Consider the following 23279-nt stretch of genomic DNA (forward strand, 5'->3'; position numbering starts at 1 on the left):
ATTTTAACGAGAGAAACATGAGCTGCATTCGCTTGTTCGCTTGGGCTCGTGCACGCACAATCGAAGAGTGAGACGGAAAGACATTGAATTGAAAAATGAACATTGCCACAAGCTGGAAAATGATAAATTATTATTTCGAACTGAATTGGCTATTCAAAGAGAAAAAGAGAAAGACAGGGAGAGAGAGTGCACAGGCAAATGATGAAGAATATGCGATTCGATTGGAGTTATTTATTTGAGAAAGGCCCAAAACGGTTTTCCATTTAAAAAGTAGAGCTATGACGACAACGTGTTGTAGCTCTCTACAAAATGTAGGCTTAAAATAAATATTTGCATTGAATAATTGAACCATTTTATGCGTAAATTCTTTGAAAAGAATGAAAATAAAGTGTATGAATGTAAAATTGCTCTGATATACTATTTATTTTACATTCTTTTTTTTCTTCAACATACTTGCGCTCTTTCTTTTGCTCTTTAACTGTGTCTTTTTATTTTCTAGACTTATGATTATGCTGGATAAATAACCGCTGCTGAAAATATGGGCTAAGTGGATGCGCGTCTTCGATATTCATTTACTGCCGGACCTATGCATACGTCGAAATTGTATAGAAAATTGTCAGACACATAAACTTGCCGGACATATGCTAAACTATATGCCTAAGTACAACCGATAAATGCATACCATAGACGCGCATCCACTTAGCCACATTTTCCAGCAACGGCTATTTATCCAGCATTTATCATACGTCTGCTATTTTCGATGATATTTATCACATTGCTTAATTATAAAACTGGCATCAAATATGTGTATATAAACTGTCGTCTCGAGATACATTTGACTGTACTGTGCCAGACGAATGCAATTGCCGCGTGAGCCTTTTAATAACGGTCTAATGAATAAACAAGTAAGACGTAAGAATCCGAAAACATTTTTAATTGGAATTGGCCAATCACCAACAACACGGAGCCAGTAAATGCGGTGAAATTGGAATGAGAAACATACGAAGAACGAATTCAAATTGGAATGAACTCAAAAGCGACCAATTGAATTGTAACCTGAACCCAAACCCTGAAATTCAAGCCGATTTGCCGATGTTTTTGAGCCATTTTCACACAATTTTAAATCTTAAATGTACTTATTCGTGCATACGCTCATTATATATCCGTTTTATTGCTCATTTTCACCTTGAGCATGGGCTCAAGCGCACCTGGTGCTTGAACTATATTTGAAATGTATCCACGATTTGTTTTGGTAATTTTTTGTTTTCTTCTTCGTTGTTGTTGCTTGCCCATACTTCTTCTTATTCCATCAGGTCTAATAACATGTTTTGCATGAAATTCAAACAAATCGTGCACAAATGGCACAAATAGATAGTTGCTGAAGTCGTGTTGAGCATACAGTGTTTGCGTTTTAAATTTCGAAATCGATTCGCTTGCATATTCAAATTGACAAGTATCTGAGTTAAATGGCTGCATAAAATCGACCATTATATCGTTTGAAGAAATGCTTGCATTTTTGTACACACAAACGCCAAACTCAATTCAAATTGAGACCATTTGAACAAGTGTAGATTCATGTTTTTGCATTTGATTTTTCATTGGCGTACGCTTGTTCTTAACTTGCATCTTGTTTTTGTGTTAATCGGTCGATGAAATAGCAAATAAACTAAATGAAGTGGTTTTTTTCCTCTTTCTCTCTCTATCTCTTACTCGTTTCCCTCTTGCTGTGTTTGTTATTTTCTTTCTGTGATTTTTTTTTTCAAGTTTACACTGGTTGTGTTCAAGAACGAAGAGACTAAATGGCTTAAAACTCGATACTGGCCGTAGTTTATTTGCGTCAAGTGCAAAATCTATAAAAGACACCATCACAACATTCAATCGGCAACTTGTTCACATTTTTTTGTTGCGATTTCGTTACAATTTTCTTGCTACTTCAATCTTATTGGCTTTTAATTACACACTAATCAAACAGTTCAAGCATTACCAGCAAACGTATCAATAATCACAACTGCTTTTTTTGTACTTCTGTTGCATCAAACAATTAATGATCGTCCAACTCCCCTTTTTTAATTATCAGTTGTTCAATGTGGATTTGTGTAATCACGTTTCGTTCTTTGCACTTTTTGTTTTCACCTCTCCACTTTTTGTGTAATTGAATCGGTTGTTTCGTTTGCTGTAAAATGTAAAGCAAAACAAAAAAACAACTTTAGTGTCGACTATTTCATAATTATCCGTTTGTCTTTTCCAGCAATAAAAAAGGCATTCATTTAAGTTCTAGTTTTTGTTCAAACTTAATTATTCATGCTTAACAATCGATTTAATTCATGTTGAATTTCTCTTATCCTCTCTTTTATTTCACAGTTTTACGAGATGATTTCCGAATTGAGCCAAAAGATACGCGAGTTGCGGCTGGAGAAACGGCATTGCTCGAGTGTTCGCCTCCAAAAGCGATACCAGAAATTACATTGCAATGGAAAAAGGATGGAATTGTATTGGATTTTGATGAGAGCCGCAGTGGAAATGCCATTCATCACATGAGCAACAATCCCGTTGCACGTATGCGAATTGTCGACGGTGGAAATTTACTCATCAACGATGTACGACCACTCGATGAAGGACGATATCAATGCATCGCCCAAAACATGGTCGGCACACGTGAAAGTACATCGGCTAAATTAACCGTTCAAGGTACGTTCTCTAAAATCTTTTTGCGTTTTTGTTCACAAACAAAACTCGGTTATTCGAGTTTGCAACTCATTAAATCAGTTGACAATTAATTTTGATGCCGAACATCTTGTGCCGATCATTAAAAAGAATTTGCTGACAAAATGAGTTCGATTGTTAAATTGAGCAGAAGTCGTTCGTGCACAATGCATAGAATTTAGAAAATTGAGTGAGAGACAACGAAACGAAACAAATAATTAACACACTGTACTTTACTACCATAAAAATGTTCAAGCCAAATCACCCTCGAATTTAAAAGTACAATCAAATTGGTGTGTGTGTGTGTGTGTGTGTGTGTGTGTAACCTACACAGTGTAGGCGATGAAAAATGCATTTGGAATAACAACCCAACAGTAAGAAAGGATACAATGTCACCCCATTTTTAATTTGCTAACACTAGCAAACAATTCGTTTCCGTGTTATGGCTGTGCTTCATCACACACAGGCGAGCGTGCGCGTGTTCACTATACGAACCGAAAATGAAACGATTTTACGGTATACATTTTTATGGAGTTAATTATTTGATTTGAAATAACGTGAAAAATACAAAAGAATTGTAGAAAAATAAAACAAAAGACTAAAACGTTTTACGGTCATATATTTTGGCCCATCGACCCTTAAACTTTCTATCTCTCTTTTTTTTTCAAAACGAATAAAATTGTTTCGGTTTCATTTTGAAATGCAGTTTGTTGTCATTCGTTTCACGTTGAGTGCGTGTTGAATCTCTCTTCTTTTTCGTTGTGCTTCCCTGTTGTTTATTGTCACACAATCGTTAGATACAGTGGTTGTGCTATATATACACCATATTAAATTACAAACGGCACGAGACTCGATGCAATTAATACAAATCCATATTATTTGTTTATGCTCGTATTTATCGAGTAACAACAAGGAATTAACGAAACATTGGCATTGACAACAACACGAAGACATGGAACGAACAAAAAAAAGGACGCGGAGAAGAAAACAAAACTTGTATCTTCTTGTATTGAGAAGACCGGCAATGTGTCCACTTAATTCTTTTCCCTGTTAAAAGCTGGCGCACATTCAATAAAAGCAAACAATTCAATTTTGTATCTATCGTTCCATACACAAGCAAATCGTGCATATATATGTGCGAACCGAAAATCACCCCCGTCTCCAATTGAAAATGATTGTTTGTGTGTATTTCCGTATCAAACAAAATAAACATAGGATATTATTCGAAGACATTTTATCTGCACTTTCCGAAATAGAGACATTAAAATGCATTAGGAAAGCCGATGTTTGGACAATGTATAATATGGTTAATATATGTGATCCCGACACAACACACACACACATAATGAAATTAAACGATGCGCCTCAAAGCATCTGCATGCGTAAATTGAAAGGAAGGAAATTTCATTGAGGTCATACCCTTTTTTGGTAAATCGCTTCAATCTAATGTATTTACGTATGTGTGTATGTTTTGATGATTGCCGCAATTCGACCGACCCTTGAACACTGATATTGTATACCATTTTGCAAACATGCACTTTTGCATCAAACATGCACATCGGATCGGAAAGATGGTTACATATATTTCGGACCATAATAACAAGACACAGAGAAAATTAAGCAACATTAATATCAAACCAAGCGACATTAATATGATGAGATGGCACATTAATAAAAAATAATCACGAGACATACAATTCATTCTAGATATCAACTCACCAGTCTACTCTGGTTTCACCTTCTCACTCGCTCACTCATTCGCACGCATTGTCTATTTGTGTTTGATGTTCGGATTCAATTTGGTAAGGAGAGATCGATGATATAATCGGACCAAATATCATATGAAAATCTCATGGTCAGACATCACATCCAATTTAATAGGATCAAACTGTGTGTTTGTGTGTGCATATGCAAGTGTTTGCTGTACAAATGTGTCCACAATGAATAATCCAGTACATTCAATGTACCAAATCGAATCAAATCGACAGCGTTTCAATATTAGAACGAATGATTTCTCTGCAATTCGGTTGCTCGGTCGCTAGCTTGGTCGAGAGGTCTTGTTTGGTGTATACAAAATATTTGCAAATAGGATTCAGTGTTAGATCTACCTAAATTATGATGGAATCCAAATTGAACTGAATGAGAACAGCAAAAAAAGACATTGGATTACAATTGGGAGTAAAAGAGAGCAACGAGTGAGAGAGAAGGAACCAGAGAGAAATAGTGTAGAGGCAAAATGTATTAATAAATGGAAACAGGCATAAATCATCAATTGATTTGCATTCAAGTGAATGTTTTAATTTAATAGCCGTTCAGACCACCCACCCCCTCCCAATGTGATACGGTTGTTGACCTAAGCTTTAAGTACACAAGACACCGAGCATATTTACAGTGACCGCTTCATCGAAATGCGTATGCAGATATATGAAAATCATCATGCGGTGAAAAACGGACATCAAATGAGACCGAACGAGAGATTACATTGACAGTTTAACATCATTTTGATGTAACTGGTGATTGTTGGCGATGATGAATCGATATATTACATTTCACAATGTAATTTACACACATGCAATCACATGAACGCACACACACACGATACACACATCATATTTGTTCAATGCAATGGTGATCCAAATGTACACGCACCCAACACATTGCGAATTGTGCCACCATAATTTCAATATTGTTGAAAATTCCCAACAAAATAAATAACATTTTGTGTACATGTTGCATCACAATTGTTGTGTACATGTTCAAATTGTCATGGATTTAATTAAAAATAATAAAAGACATTTAATTTATCCGTATTGCGAGAGTTTAATGTTATGTTTCCGTATTAATTCAATGTTCTTATCGGGTCAAGTAGAAGAACTTAGTTCAAATTAATTTGGCAAATGAACGATACAATGTATTTGTTGTGTAGTTTTTTTTTTGTTGCTTAAATCCGTGCCGTGTTTCATTTTGTCAACAGTGGAAAACGAATCATGCGGAAAGAGAGAATGTAGAACCAAAATCAGATATGCAAGTGATTATTAGGTGGCATTAAAAATGCAATATGTGTTACCTATGGATGCGTATGAAAAAATAAATCTCCTTCGAATACAAATATTTGTGTGTCGATTGTGCATACAGGGATACAACATCCATGAGCATTTTATTGCACAGGATTCAACTTGATTGTTATGTAAATGTTATGTTGTTTGTACAGTGGTTTTGCATGTGTGCCGAAGAAACATCGTTGACAATTAAAACGTATAGATGCGTGTGGAAAGGCAAGGCAATAAGGCAACGCAATATAAACTGAATCAATAGTCGATGAACAAAGCCAAAGTGAGCGAGTGTGCGCGCCGGCGTGTGTGTATGTGTTCGTGTGAAAATATGCAACGTGTCGCATATATTTGCACATTTTGCTCATTGTCCGATGGCCGCTCTTTAATCGAACGAATGTGTATTGTCGTCGCTTCACAAACGGCATAAGCGAAATCAAATTTCCTCATATGCACACAAAAACTGTACACAATGAATTAATTTCTAATTGTTATTTCCATTCCATTAACATCGAACTGATTAAGATTGTAATGTGAACAACGGCCTGTGCACGTATGGCGACAACCTAAATATATTTCTATAGATTGGATCGGATCAGTTCGATGTAGCGCTCATATTCATGTATTCGGACGTGTGCGAACGTGTAATAATTGTGCTTGCTTTTAAATGCGATTAAAATCGATAGATGCTTCGGTGTACATTATACGTACACATATGCGGTGGGATAGATACTGTGAGAAGAATGAACTCAGCTCGGCTTGTTGTCGCAATGAAAAATCAAAATTAAATTCGAAAAGTTCAGCATGGGAATGAATGAAATGGGACAGAGAAAGACCGAACCATGTCAACAGAACAAGAGCTAATAAACTGATAAAATATTAACACACTGATATCGACGCTGACAATATTCAATATTCAGTCACACACAGAGAGAGACACACGTAAACAGAACGTTACGATGGTTTGGCCATTTGCTGACCATTGTACACACAATAACAAAGATTGGATGAAAGTGTAAAAGATAGTGAATGGATGGAGACGATTGAAATCCGTATTACCATCGATGTAAATCAAATAAAATTAAATGAAATGTGATTGGGATAAATCTTGACGACATATACACATGAACCGTACGTACTCGTACACCTATTTAGGATTTGGTTTTGTCACTTTTTGTGTTGCAAACTATATGGATCTTTCCATCATGTCGTTTGATCCCATATCAGTCTCTTATTGTCTCTATCCTTGATCTGACTTCAAATCCGGCCATACACTGGTAATGCCATTTTCAGTGGTCTCAACCATAAATTAACGTGGAGTTTTTGGTATTTATTGATCTTGTATATGTCATTAGCATCAGCATCAACGATGTTATATTGTAATATTTGTTCTTTCCGTACTCTTTCTCTCCTCATCACTCTCCTTTACCTCTTTAACTTTTTTCAATTCTCGTGGATTGTCGTATTGCCATTGCTGTATGAAATATGATTAAATGATGATACGTTGTTCTCATCAATCAAATTAATAGTGATGTATGTGGTAAACGTTACACGCACTTCGGATAGTTGTTGTTTGTTTGTTTGCTGGTTTGCCACAACTTTGTTGTTTTTGATGTGTGCTTTTTTATTTCATTTTTATTTCAATCGCGTTCATCATGTCGATTGCTCTGTCGTTTCTCATTCAATTTATTCTTTAATTGAATTGAAATAATCAAACGCAATTTATTCTTTGTTTCCAATTACGGTTTGATCGCGTTTGAATGGCGTTCATATCGTTCATTTTACAACATTGAATATTGTCACAGCGTGTTATCGATGCATTTTTCAAACGCCGACAAAACCAAGAGAAATGCGTTGACACTGTGTCTACAGCAGACTTCATATCAGATGATGATGATGATGGTCAAAATGCACACGTATGTTTGTGTTTATGTTGACCATTGTCACATTCGCGCAAGCGGCATGTCGTTGGATTTTTGTTTGATTTATGGATTGCTAGCAATTAGACCAGAAATTACGTGATATTTTAAATGATGAGATTTGCCGGAACGTTCGACGTTTAATTCTGTCGTTTCTCTCTCTCTCTGTGTTTCATTTTTTCGCTTCATTGGAATTCCGTGTGTTTAGCTACTGTTAAACGTACATCGACACAGTTTATCCTATAATAACCACATTTGAAAGATCAATCGATATGTATTAAAAGTCACTTTAAATGATTTGCGGATTGGATGGCATATTATCTCGGTTAAAAATATGTCTTTCAACTAACAATTTTCCTGTGCCACCTCAAACCGCATCGCTCTTTATTCTCATTCCCATTTTCTCTTCGTCCATCTGCATAGTTGTCTCTCATTCATTTTGCCTTTATCTTGTGCACATAGTATATAAATTGAAAATGCGAAACAAATAACAACATTTTATCATTATTTATCGTTTAATACGGGGCCATTATTTCATAATAAGAAAGTAAATCGGCAGTCATTGTACGACAAAGCATACACAAGAGCTCGCGCTCTCATTCACTTATCCCTCATTTCATCGTTTTTATTTTTTTTAGTCTCTCGCTCTTTCTGTGTTCTAAGTTTCGCCGCCGCACCATTTCTCACTTCATTCACAACAGTTTGCGATGGATTTTGCCGATTCGGCTGACTTTCAGAGAGACTTTAAATTGATTTTTCGTGATTTCTGTGTGACATTGCACAATAAATAATAAATTGTTGGCAATTTATATGTGTTTTGTCAACACACGCTTTGCGCGCCCATCGTCATATTCCTATTTTTATGCGATATTCGCTCGGTTACATTTGCAGAAGAAAAGAAGTAAACGACGAAAACAAATTTTATTTTGCGCACAGTTTCTCTCTTTGTATATTTTGTAAGCAATAGATAACATTTTGTGTGACATTCTATCGACAAATGTTTAGTTATTTAACATTTCATTTTCGACAAAAGCAATACAAAAGGCAATGCGCCCAAAGAAAAGCCAAATCATCGCCAATAAGTTCAAGATGAAAAAAAAATATCTTTTGCGACAGTGAAACTCATATTTCAATGTTTGCCAAGCGATTTGTTACGATTTCAAACCGTTCAAATGATATCGATGATCGAACAATTTTGAATTATGGCTTTTTGTGATTGGATCTTCTCTAGTCGGCTTTTGAAAGAAGTGAAACGAAAAATAAAACTTTTTTTTTCTTTTGCTTGATGCGATGTGTGAATTGAGCGATTTGAAATCGTGACACGAAACAATCGATAAAGTGTAGTGAATGCTTCCGTCATTCTAAATCGATGGGAATGGCACAGAGACGATATATCTGCAGCTCTTCGACGCGCTCGGCTGAAGAGAAAAAAATCGTTTTTCTTGTTAAGTTTGATGATGACTGCCAGCGTCAAAAACCACAAACACCCTCAACACACCATCGCCAACAACAACAATATTGAAATTCCATTAAATTTAATAGATGTGCGTATTTTCCTTTGAGTATTTGTATCGTACGCACCAAACCATCGTATAAAAAAAAGAAAGCAATGGCAACTACAAAAAAATCAAAATTGAAAAGGTTCTCTCGCATTGAGATGTAGATTGCAGCGTACGTCTATTTGTTATGCTTGATTCCATCTCTACACACTGTTTGAATGTGTGTCTATTTATCAATTGTGTTGCAAAAAGTGTCACCTCATTTCCACATTTAAAGTTTAAATAATGGCATACAACCGCTGCCGTTACTGCTACTGTTGCCGTTGTCGCTTTTACCATTTTCAACCATTTACTACAAAATACTTTTAGTAAAAAAAACGTGACTTCAATAAACAAAAAATTATCCATTGTTGGTTGACACAAGCGACAGAAGCGAGTATAAACCCCAGATCGAAAATATGAAAGAAAAAAAAATACAGAAGAAAGCGATGCCAAAAAAAATAAGTATTGCCGACAAATCAAAGGGGATAAAACGACGCACACATATACAAACACGGCCAGATTCAACAATGAAATCGAACTACTGTAGCGCAGCTACGAAAGTATCAAATGCGAATGTAATAGGCATCAATCAATCAATGTGGTTGTCATTTAAAACCAAAGTGTTGAAAATGTTTGCAAAACTTGGATTTTCTCCTCTATTCTCCTACGCTGTTCGTTGAAAATGTTTAGAGTATACTTTTTTTTTAATCGGTTAAGTGCCATTAAATTTTAATTTATTACTCATTCGACACTGTATTGTAGCCCTTATCGAAAGCAAAGCATAAAAGAGTGTGATGAGAGTGTGCATCAATCGATTTGGGAGAGGGGACAACAACAGACCTTATGATCTTGATATAATAAATTGTTTGCCGTTCGATTCAATGAATAAATTAGTAATTTTCAGTTTGTGGTCGAAATTAGATGCAGTGAATTAACATTCTGGCAACCGCATTGTTGACAAAATCCATGTTGCATATATAAATCGATCGACACTGCCGTAAATAATGCAGAGATTGCAATTTTGCGATGCAAGCGAGTTGGGATGACGGGCGCATTCCGAAAATTGTGATTTAATCAATCAATTAAAATTGAATGCGGCAGATATTATATATTGAGCATGCTTATATTCTATAGTCGCGATGTGACCGCATTTACTCTTTTGATGAATTTATTTGCAATTATCATTTATCAATTTGATAAGCTGAATCAATGTTGCGTAAGCATCATTATATCATCCACTTTGTCGTGATGACTATCATCTTATTGTTTGCATTTTGATTGAAAATTAATTTGGCTCCGTTGTTTTGGTTTGTTAACTAACTTACATACTCACCTCAGCCTCAAACAGCGACTATCCGGCACTTTGTCGAAATCAATTTGGTATTTTCAGTTATGCGCGTGGCTCACAGTCACTGGCCGATACCAAATTATCAAGAATGAGAAGCGAGACCAAATAAATGACGACGAAAAAAAAAAACAAAATATCGCCACAAGATACATTCTGTTTTCATTAAATTTCAATTTTCCCAATATAAAATGCATCAAAGTCGCAGCTACAACTTTCTCATCGAAACTAAACTAAAACCAAACCGCAAGCGCTCACTCAATTTATGGGAAAAATTGTTAAATTGTTAAATAAACCGCTCGCGCTCACCCAACAAGAATTGTAAACCGTCGTCGTCGACATGGCAAATCACGAAATTGACTGTACGATACGAAGTCATAACAGCATCATTGAATTAAGTAAACAAAATGCTATCGAACGAAGAATGAGAAGGAAACAAAAAAATTAATTGAACTGCAAAGCGATTATTATAATATTAAAAATCATTATGATGATAAAAGTTGTGCGATTTTTCTGTTTCTCTGCTTTTGTCGCACAATGCTTTGTGAATTGTACAGTAGTAGCCGTATTAAGTGAAAATACGTTTTCCATCTTATTTGCTTTTTGCATTGTCTTGAACGTACAAAGGTAACCGGCTGTTTTAAAAACATTAAACATCGTGATACCAACAATATTATAGTGCTTCTCATACAATTCTTACAATGAGAATATGTGTAAATATGTTTGTCCCTTCTTCCATACGTCAGTGTGTGTGTGTGCTGTTTCATTTCTTAGCTAAATTGCGCAATAAATATGTAAATGCACTTATATTCCCGTTTTTTTCTTTCTAAACACACATTTAAATGTTCGTTATTTTGGTATTTCGTCTTATTCTATCTCTGTCATCTTGCCGCGCACTCGCGCTCGCTATGCATCATCATGTAAACATCAGTGAATTATATGAATTTCGCTAGTGTTGCTATGGGATAGAGTGCCTTGGTCTGGTATGCATTGAAATCTCAACATTTCTTTCAGCGCACAAAGCGATCCACAAATACATCGAGAACAAATCATTAACATAATGTTTTTCCGATTGAATGGCGTTTCAATGCGCACAATTCGTCGGTTGATGCATGCATGCATTACAATATCGATATTTTGGCTCGAGGACGAATTCATTTGGAGATATTTGTGAATGTCGTATGTGTATGCGGTGATGGTGGCGGCGACGGTAACTTTTCTTCGATATCTTGCTGGAATGACTAGAAAGAAGGACAAATATTAATTAGTCTGGCGTTTCTCCAATCTATCTATGCGATATGCGCTCTGCTATTGTGCACCAACCATACTTTGCTTGTCAATTTATTTCTATTCCACAAATTTTGCACAAAGCATTTTCTGTTGCAACAGCAGCACCAGCATCAAACAGATAGGAAAAACGTGTGTAAATAACTCGTTCCATATTTTTTTCTTTCTTGTGCTTCTCTTATCTACATGTCATTTGGCAACGCCAACGAAACATATTCATTTGTCGCATTTTTCTCTCTCTCTCGTCCTCTTTGTATGCCGCATGCTATCTGTCGTTTTTATTGTGTATTCTTCTTTGCATTTTCTCAATTTGCGTGGTTTTCTTGTGCACTGGCTTAAATATGAAAATATATTCATAATTCACTCGTTGTATCGCCAAATCGTTTTGTATATCATATTGTTGTTGATTTGTAGTTATGAATGCGTTGGTTTTGGTACGGGTTTTCACTTCGTTTCTGTGTTTTTTTGTACGGGCGTTCGCGCGCACACGCGTTCATCGTTTTGTGTTGTCAACATTTTAAACAGATACACATAGATACATATATATATATATATTCCATTTGTAATTTTCTTTTGTCGTCGTCGTTATTGTTGGGAGAGTTCAAATTGCTGCTCTTTAAAGCAACGAGACATTTTGAACTTGGAAAAAGAGAAAAAATTATTATCTCACAAAATGCATCCGAAATGAATTCAACCAAAATGTTCGACATGCAGTGGCGCTACACACACACATTAAATGAAATTCATTAAGTCTTCTATGAGATAAACATTTAAACTGGCGTGAATACAAATAACCACAAAAATATCTCTGGAATATGAAATAATTATTTTCGCTTTTCAAGTGTTTCGCATACATTAGCCATGCATATATTTTTTTCTCACACCCATTCACTGTCGGTGTGGCTCTTAAACCATGTTGAGAACACTTTTCAGCTTTGTTTCTTTTTACATGGTAGACAGACAGCAGCGATTTTAGATGTAAACTCGGTTGGAAGGAAAGATGCCAACCGCACCAAGTGTGGTGTGTGTGTGTGTGTTTGATAAAAATGATAAATTCCAAATGTCTTAGACGGTAATGTAACGGCAGACAGAAAATAAAAACAAGTGATAGCATCTTTCCAAACCAACGTCAAATATCATATGTGTTTTTCGATAAAGTTTTCATCTTCGTTTACATCGTCTATGGTGAAAGAAAATTCACTTTGCTTGAAACTTCATTTCATTTCAACAACAATTTTCATTTCCATTATGAATACGAATTTTTTTATTGTGAAAATAAATTGTGGCTATTAAAATGAAATTAAACATACACATGCAAAAATCATTTTTCATTCATTTTTTTAATGAAAAGGATTTATCTAATTTTGCTCAATTGGACCACATGCTGGCACACATTAAAAAGAAGAAGAAAAAAAAACAATAAAATTGAACAAACTTTTCAGGCGAAATGAGAACAGTTCACAAACTGTGTGTGTTAGTCTCTGATAATTACATACCATTACGAGAGACACCAAGACATCAGTTGCATTCATTTTCAAATAGATTCAAAAGCTGTCTGCTACACATTTCTAGAAAATCAAAGGCATACGAATACCTTGCACTTGGAATTTACTTTTTGCATAACGTAACACATTAATTTATGTGTGTTTTGTGCAAATTTTACATTCGGTGTTGCATTTGTCGCTGTCACGTATTGATAATCATGGATTTTAGCTGGGTGCTTTTTGAATCATTCAATCTTATACGATATGCATGCACAGAGAAAATCCAACTGAAAAAGTGTTTAAATGTTTGATTCTTTGGACTATTTTAAATTGGAATGTGAGTGTCATATTCATGAGCGAAAGACAAATTCACAAAGCCACCGTAGAGATATCACTTACAAATTAAAATTTTATGAGAGTGAGTGAGAGAGAAATAGACGGAATGCACACAAGTTGCACAATGTCAAGCACATGCACGTATCAAATCTACAAGCACTTGCCCAGACTTGCACATACACAAACACAAAAACTGCCTGTGCGCCCAAAAGCAAGCTACATCAAATGAATTATGACTTGCTGACATTCAACATATGATGCAATTATATGCATAGAGCGTCGGAGAACATGAGATGCAGAAAATGGGAGCGAAAAAAAAACGGTTGAACGATTGAATTGTCTATCACAGTGTGTTGACAAACAAACACTCAAACATCTTAAAGGATGTACGAACATTTTGCATAGCCAAAGATAACAACTGACTTTTACAAAACATATCCTTTGAATTGATTTTGAATTGTTCTTTTTATGTGTTGAATGATTGAAATTTAAGTATAAACTAGTCACTTATCGATCTTGATTGTTACTCTCCGTTCAATTTTAAACTAAATGATTTTCTTTCTTAACTTTTATTGCAGTTAAACCATTTTTCAATAAAGAACCATCCGACCTAACGGTATTGGCTGGACAAACGGTACAATTTTATTGTTCGGTTGGTGGTGATCCACAGCCGCAAATATTATGGCGAAAAGATGACGGAAGCATGCCGGTTGGAAGGTAAGTGTATTTGCATTTTTCAAATGCAATTTTAATTTTCCATCAATTCAAAAAAAAATGTAACGTTGTGATTATATTATTTGCAATAGAGCCGTTATTAAAGACGATGACAAAAGTTTGGTAATCAAAAATGTGATTCCGGCCGATGAGGGAATTTATATTTGCGATGCACACAATGGAGTTGGACAAATCAGTGCAAAAGCACAACTTGTAGTTAACTGTAAGTGTAACTTTACTGATTTTTTTTGGTATATCTCCATTTGAAGGAGGATAAAAATCAAACTTTTCTTTGCATTTTCAAAAAGAAGTAGTTTCTATTCCATTACTGATGTGATGAAAAGGCAACTTTTCTCAACATTCAACATTAAAATTGAATATTTTTCTTTGAGCATGGAAAATGTTATGAAACATTCTTCTTTTTTTGTTGTTTGTGTCATGAAAACTTTACTTTGTGTTGAATTTTTCCATTTAATTTCCATCATCTATTAAATTGATTGAATAGAGAGAGAGCCAACGTCTCAAGATCAAAAGTGAAAAATTGAAAACTAGTAAAATGGGCAACTAAACTAAAAATGATGGAAAAACATCAAAGGAGAATGGAAAACTTCGACACAGAATATGCCATAGCATACAGCATGCGGTTTTTATTTTATTACACATTTTTGTTTGGTTTTGTGTGTAAATAGTGAATGAAATCTATCATTAAATGCTCCACAATTTTTGAATTCCGGAATACATGAAAGAAAAATTCAATCAAATCTAAATGTTTCAGCCCGCTTCAATGAAACGATAATCTTATTTTCAATTTTTTTTTCTTTTCGTTTGAATGCTACTTGCTTACAGTATATGATTATTCAATGATCTTGATGTCTCCCATTTTTCATTCAATTTTAGCGCAACCAAGTTTTAGTGTAAAACCACAGGATCAAAAGATTGGATTAAATGGCATCGCATCGATGGACTGTAGAGCAGTCGGAAATCCACCGCCGAGTGTATTTTGGGCACGTGAAGGATCACAAATGTTAATGTTCCCGGACAATGCGTACGGTCATATGAGCGTTAATAGTCAAGGCACATTACACATACGTGGCGTACAAAAAGAGGATGCTGGATATTTTGTGTGTTCGGCACTGAGTGTTGCTGGTTCGGCAACGATTCGAGCATTTTTACAAGTGACATCAGTCGACGATATTCCACCGCCAATCATTCAAATTGGACCAGCAAATCAAACATTGCCAGCGTCAAGTGTTGCAATGCTACCTTGTCGAGCTATTGGTAATCCAATACCGCGCATCCGATGGTACAAAGATGGCATTCCATTGCAAACGAATCAACGTCAGATCATTGTGCAGAGTGGATCGCTAAAAATCGACAGTAAATTTCGGATTTTTTATTCGTGTTTTTCTTCTGTTGCATTTTTGATTATATTCTTATTTATTTTATGTTGTTGTAATTTTTTCACTTTCAGATTTACAAACATCTGACACTGGCCATTATACCTGCACGTAAGTTATCTTAATTATCTTCTTATTCATAACATAAGAAAGTTTATAAAAAACAAAATAATTACAAATTTCTGTATTGGAAAGTGTTTGTTCTTACTAATTTCAATTTTTCAATTATTACATCTTTCAGAGCGTCTTCCGAAAGTGGTGAAACGTCTTGGTCAGCTTCACTAACGGTAGGTTTTCTTTTATGCACTTTATTCTCCATCTTTTATTCGTTGGTTTGCTTTAGACTCTTTCTGTCCTTCCATTAAAAACGACAAGTTTTTTTTGGGCGTCCAATCCATAAATTGGTTTCGGTGAGTGTGTAAGGCGCGCACATGTTTTTTTTGCTCTTTGTATTCAACAACTAAAGCATTCATGGCATCAGCGTTGCGAACACTCTATTCCATTTATCGGAACCTTGGCGTTCCATTGAAAGTTGTCGTTGTCGTATTTTCTTCATAAAAAGCTAAAAACTTTTTACTTTTCGCATTATGATTATCGTGACAAACTTTTTCAATTTATTTTAATTTGATCCTGGCCAACTTTTTTTTGCGTTCTCTCTCAATCGAGCGGTCGATGCACGGTTACTTTCATCAAATGACAACAAAAACCAAAGTGAATATGCTCTATGCATTACCGAAGACTGGATTTGCGTTCGTTTGTGATGTGTGTGCTCGTCTGATTTCGGTCGTTTTCTCTTTCTCTCCCTTTTTCTTCTATTGAACTTGGTTTCTGATTCGAACTTTCTTTTCCATTCGAAATTCGTCGGTTTTATCGATTATATATATACCATTTATGCGAAGAGAGAATGAGAACCACAGCCATATTTTCCATTTCACTTCCATGCCGAGCATATTTATGTGTTTTCTAATATTTATGGTTTTTTACCTGTGTATCTTTATTCGTTCAAAAACTTACACAGAGCAGAAGGTGCAGAACGAAGCAAAGGGGATACGAAATGTCTTTGCTGGACACTTTCGGTTTTAGACATCATTTTTATGTTTGAGTTCTATGGGATAAAGTAATTTCATTTGACTTCCGTGAGCGAATACTAAAATTTGGATGTGCCTGCAATCTGCGGGATCGCATTTGGTTTTTACGAAACACATCACTTAGTTCTCTCCCTCTCTCGCTCGCTCTCTTTACGAGTATGATGCGGCAAAGGAGATAAGAGAAAACTCAATAATATGATCGTAAAAAAAATACGGGAAATAGAAGCTGGGAAATTTATTGGGAAACAGTAGACTACCCAATACTCCCGATTGGCCAGCGGAAAAGCTTTAGACACAGTGAATGAGAAAGAAAAGTGGCAAAAATTTGAAAAGTCAGAGTGTGTTGTCGTACGCTCTTTTGGAATAATCGCATCGTAAAGAGTCACAACAGGTTTGCCTCAAGAAAACAACATAAGAACTTATTGGAATTTCTCATTTTGTTGGTGGTTGCTTTCGCGTTATCGGCCTGCAATTTAGTTTATGCGATGCACAACCGTTTCGAAATCGAATCTTCAAAGGCACAATACTCTTGGGACCTATTTACTTGTTAAATTTATTCACCGCTTTTTTTTTCTCGTCTTTTTTCTTCTTCCTTTTCACCACTACATCAACATTCATTTGGCGACAGTGGGTAGGTGCATTGACTTCCGTTGTATCACATTTTGCCATTTACGTGGATCCTTTTTTTCTCCTCTCATTCGTACGGCGGATTTCATTTCATTTCTTCTTCATTGGTGGTTGTTGTTGCTCCTGTTACTGTTGCCGCCAAACTACTTTGTCTTATCAGACGTTCTGGGGCATGTGTCTCTTCGAATCTTTTTATTTTTACGCTTTATTACGGGAGATTGTGACAAAGGTGTACAGGCCGCGATAGAATCTTATTCCGAATGATTGTATTTTTTCTCTTTTTTTCGGGAGGGGGACGGTAATAAATTTTTGCTTTATCTCTTGTTCCGTTGTCACTGTCTGAATTTCGGCCAGTATTATCATCATCTCGGCTATAATTATCATCATGGATCCAGTTAGGTTAGTGGACCGAAATGTAAAAATCTCATGTGCTTGTATGTTTTATCCAATTTCTTGTGTCCGATGAGAATTAATCTAGCTAACGCGACGGCACAAAGAAATTGCAAATTCACCGAAACAACCTGATAAGACCGAAATGAAATGGTGCGTCGTACACAAACTAAAAAATATTCACGCAACCTTCAATGTTGTGTGCGGATGATGTGTCGTGGCTGTGGATAGTATATGGTGAGCGGTTGCTGCTAGCGAGCTTGTGTCACATTTTAACTGATTTAATGCAAATTACATTCCGAGACGGAATTTTTATGAACGGCAGTCAACGGGAAAAAAGAACCATAACGAAAATGACAAGAAATGAGCGAATTTTTCGATACCGTACAAGCAGTGGGGAAAAAAATACACGTGAACGCAATCAATATTTAATTTTTCATTTTTTTTTTTAATGTTATGTGTGGTGTGACCAAATTTGAAACATGCGTATAAAATACAAAAGATATAATGAGACTCAAAAAAGAAGTACTTGCAATCAATACAATTTATGGAGCTCATTCCGTCACAATCACCAATATTGTTCGCGCATTTGTGTGATTCGGGCCTCTTTGTACGTACACATAAAAATATCAGCATAAATATTCGTTTTACCTGTTCATTTTTTGCGGCATTCACATCGTTCTATATGGATTGAATGACGCTAACCGACGCATATTAGAATTCAAATGTTCGCAGGTCACACGGTGTACAGATTTCACTTCTCTCCTTTTTTTCTCGCAGCAAAGAGAACGCTAAAATGCGTATATACCGAAAACAACCAAAAACGATATACCCAACATCAAATCAACGCATTTAATATGCAGTTCATGTTCATTCTTTTTTATTAAATTTATATTTTGTGTCTTGTTCATAAAGCATTTTCGCATCGTCAGCGATTTTTTTTTATCTCTCGCCCTCTCATTCTCCAGTCTGTCTCTTCGGTTTCTATTTCTGGCGTGCTTGTTGTCGACGTTTGGACGATTTTTGAATTTGCTCAAATAACTGAAGTGCACATAACTATGTGTTCACAACGAGAAATTGATTCGATTATATTCCATTTTGTTTCACAGCATGTGCGTTTATCAACTGCCAACTTGCAACCGAAATGAAAATAAATTCCATTTTTGCCCTCTTAGTTACTCTAGCAATAGCTTTGTGACTGCGAAGATGGCAAATATGCTACCGAATTTTATTCGCAATGAATTTTTAATTTAATCGTGGCATGAGAACTTTCTTCAGCTACAAAAAAAAAAAGTTTCAACCAAGTCGATTATAAACGGCATCGCGTTCACGATTATAAGAACAATCACATTCGGAATACGTTCGTGCCGTGAATAACTTGATTGTGTTTAATAATTGTGTTCGTTTGGTTGGAAATGATTCCAACGCACACAATGAGGGAAGAAGAGCACGGAAAAAATCAAAGCGCATATTTGTGTTAAACATTTGCAGATGATTTGCATAAAAAGGGCATTTGACAATCGTTTTGTTTATTTTTCGGTCGTAATTAAGCTGTTTACTGTTCGAAAAGGCAACAATAAACATATTTTGGCCATTGTATTGCGCCAAACTAACCATTTGATTGAATCGTGCTATCGTTATTGATATGCACGCAATAAAAAAAGAGAAACGTACGAACAAAAAACAGCGCTAGTTCAGCCTAAGAGAGACCGAAATATAGGTGTGAATGCAATCGCTTAATTAGAGCTGGTTTTAATCGGATTATTGTTCGGTCTGGTTGACATTTTCAGCAACCGAAACAAATTTTCAATCTCTAATTATTGTTTGTCAATTTTAATCAACATATTTTCGTCTGTTGCAGCAGACAGCTAATGCTGAAAACATAATGAAAACATCTGAAAATAAATATAAACGAAGGAGACTGCATAAAAAAATACACGATATGATAAATGGTGAATGGCAAAAGAAACAGCATTTAATACGAGACAACACCGCCACCACCACCGCCAATTCAATTAATTTTTCAATTAAAACTTCAAAAAATTGTCGTTGCGTTTTTTTCTATCCATTTATTCAATACAAAATAATTGAAAATGTATGGAAATTCAGTACGGAGAGTCGACCATAAAAAAGCATTATGTACATCATGTATAAATTAATCAGCTGTGGAAAATACAATTTTTACAATTGATTGCTGTTTAAACGCAGACACCATAATATTTATTGCCAAAAATAAACTTGCACGAAAGTTAACACAATTTTGAACATTTCAGCATCAGTTGGAACGCCAACGAACTAGGCAATGCGTGTGTAACAATTCTATATATAAAATATCATAAAAAGTACCACCAAATCTATTTGATAGCAAAACAAATGCGACCACAAAAAAGTACAATGATTAAATGAACGAAAGAGTGTGAAAGAGAGAGAATATGTGATGGGGGTTACAAATTGCTTTGAAAATGCCACAATTCAACGATCGAAATCAATGTTCGTCCAGCGATGAAATCAAACTATTGATAAACAAGCATAAAAACACACGCACACTTTACAATGTTGTAAAACGCACAAAACACTCATCCATGGACAAATCGATTCTACGCATATTCGATAAGCTTGTGAAAGAGATGGAATGGGGTGATGGGAGACAGAGACGCGATCAAATCGAAAAATATGTTACTCGAGTGTATTTTAAATTAATTAAATTGAATACAAAACGAATAATGATAAAATTTTGCGCTTGGATTCGTTGTTTGCATGCTTTTTCAATTTACCAATAGCGTGCTTGTGCTTAAAGCCCATTCAATGTATACAATTTTTTGGTGCACATGTTAAACAAATACGGATACAAATACAAACATGCACAAAACACACACATAACAGGATTGTGCATGTTCCTTGCGAGGCTGATATATTATATATATATTTTAACCCTTAATTGCGTTGCTTGTTTAGTATTTTAATTTTGTAATGAAGCTTTTTTTTTTGTCCACGGCTGGTATCATTACTATTCAATATAATCGATAATTACGATTTAAAGGTATTTAATACACTTTTTAATGGTCGTCGCATTAAAAAATAATCTGAGCATATGGGCATTGAGCGAAATCATCCCACCAATAAGCGCATGAAAGAGTGCGCATTTTGTGTGAAAATTATAGTACAGGAACGGAAAATGTTTATCGAAATTTTAGTACCGGGGCGAAACCGAATGAAAACAAAAACAAAACGATCCATATCAACTTGTTTTCAACAACAAACTCATCGAATCATTTCGTTGTTCAATGGATTATAAATTGCGCAAATTTCCTATAGATGATAGCCCCAAATGTAATACTGGGTATTTCATTAAAAATTATAATTATATTGATGAAAATGTTACAAGAGAGAAATGGGAAAATTCAAATATGGAAATTTTATCCGTCTAAAAACAAAAAATAACATGCACCATCAAATGGCTTTCTTGATTAAAATTTGTTGATTTTGTGTGTATGGAGGAGAACGATTTGACGCAAAAAAAGATATAGAAAAAAAAACTAAATCGAATTCAGGAAAATCTGATTTAACTGAATGCAGTAACTGAAATGGGGGAAAAAGCAACAAAAACATTTGTGCATTAAAAACTGGGTTCCACATGAAAATCCAAGCGAAAAATATTCGGCTAGTAAATCATTTTAGAGGTAGAAAGCACAAATTTATTGCCAAACAAATAAATACATTTGGTCCATTTCCGTGTCAATTGTTCTCTTTTATTGTTTGCTACATATACATTGCAGTCGATTGAGTTTGAAATGTTCAGTGCAAAAAAAAAAATGTTTAAATCGTGTTATTCTTTCACATCTTATCGAACACAATTGGAAAACTGGTGTGTTTGGATCCAATAAATTGCTTCGCTATATACATTTGACAATTTCGATGAATTCGAGCGGATTTAATTTATTCCGAAAAAAACCGTGTATTATTCCTATTGTATGTGTGCAGTTGTTCCGCTTGTTTTGATTTATATTCCATGTTGTGTGTCTTTGTTTGTATCATGAAATAATCGAAAATATTTTTGTTTTGTATTTTTGCAGGTGGAAAAAAGTGGTAGTGTGAACCTACATCGTACACCAGATCCGAGTACGTTTCCGTCGATCCCGGGAACTCCACGCGTTGTGAATGTTACAGAGAACAGTGTTACTCTCACCTGGTCGAAGAGTCAAGATCGTGCCGGCGCTAGTCCACTCATTGGGTAAGTTTTGCTTCTTTTTGTTGCTCGAGACAGACGAATAACCAAAAAAAAAATGTGTGGCCAAAACAAAAGCAAACCCAGACATGAATTCACAAAAGGCAAACATATTTCATGCAATTTGTTCGCCATGTACATTATTTGTATGGCAAACAATTGTTGCGATTCATTTGCCAAAGGTAGAATGCAGAAGAATGTTAATAATGTACGTTTATTGCCATTCCGGTTGGTAGATCTTATTGAATAAAGAAGGAAACTCTCTCATTATAATCGGGTGACAAATAATTACAAACCATTTGTTACGCGCCGTCAAAATAAATGGCTGTATGCACTGCACCAAGTCAAGGCTGAACACAAAAATTCTTAGTGAACCAGAAGAGACAGAAGTGAACCTTCTAAACAATTCAATGAAAATGCATGCACAGAATTTTATTATTGTTAACTATAAATTATGCCCATTGAAATCAGAGTCGCAAAGACACAACAACCGAATGGGATTGGTGAGAGAGAGAGAGAGAGAGAGAGAGAGAGAGAGAGAGGGAGTGAGAGTAAAGAATAGAGAAAATCGTGCAAGGCCAAATTTATTACATGTGTATCATTTGAACGAATTATAAAATACCTTGAAACAATGCTATTTTTATATTGCACAAACGAATGAGAACGCTGACAATGAGTGGAAAAATAAATTTAGCATACAGTCGAAACAAAGTTCCGGACTGCTAAATTCGTCTAAAATAAAATCGCTTTTAAAATGGCAATTCAACAGATACCCAAGCTAAGATACGACCATTTTAAATTCAAAGTAAATGTAAACCATTTGCACCGTTTCACACACACAAATATACATATGAAATTTTATTCGTTATATAATCGGATTATTTTTGCGTTCCATGATTTTTGACTGTCAATTCACCGGAGTTTGACAATGGCAAACGAAATACTAATTATTCTCATGAAATGGAAATGCTATTTACTTTGTTTCATTTTGTATCATTTCTTTTATTGTGTGAAACAAATTCCCTGCTCAAAATCATGGAGATGCTCAGCATTTTATCTCGACATTCGCATATTATAATTGTTACTTCCTGTATGTTACAAAATTGCAAATTGTTTCGGCTCGTTGTCTTTCTCTCTCTCTCTCTCTCTCTCTCTCTCTCTCTCTCTCTCTCT

The 23279-nt window shown here is 35.2% G+C and overlaps 1 protein-coding gene across 2 annotated transcripts in view; it reads left to right on the top strand.

Moving 5' to 3' along the window:
- LOC116345138 (roundabout homolog 2) overlaps window positions 1-23279 on the top strand; it is a 177396-nt gene that overhangs the window by 126547 nt on the left and 27570 nt on the right. For both annotated transcript variants that reach the window (XM_031774243.1, XM_031774244.1), the window contains exons 5-11: window positions 2362-2688; window positions 14244-14382; window positions 14472-14602; window positions 15277-15756; window positions 15851-15887; window positions 16018-16063; window positions 21955-22112. In XM_031774243.1, the coding sequence (XP_031630103.1) occupies window positions 2362-2688; window positions 14244-14382; window positions 14472-14602; window positions 15277-15756; window positions 15851-15887; window positions 16018-16063; window positions 21955-22112 (1318 nt within the window). The remainder of the gene's footprint in view (window positions 1-2361; window positions 2689-14243; window positions 14383-14471; window positions 14603-15276; window positions 15757-15850; window positions 15888-16017; window positions 16064-21954; window positions 22113-23279) is intronic.

Source organism: Contarinia nasturtii, unplaced genomic scaffold (genome assembly GCF_009176525.2).
Source record: "Contarinia nasturtii isolate CC-2019 unplaced genomic scaffold, AAFC_CNas_1.1 Cnas_scaffold_1240, whole genome shotgun sequence".
Classification (NCBI taxonomy): Eukaryota; Metazoa; Arthropoda; class Insecta; order Diptera; family Cecidomyiidae; genus Contarinia; species Contarinia nasturtii.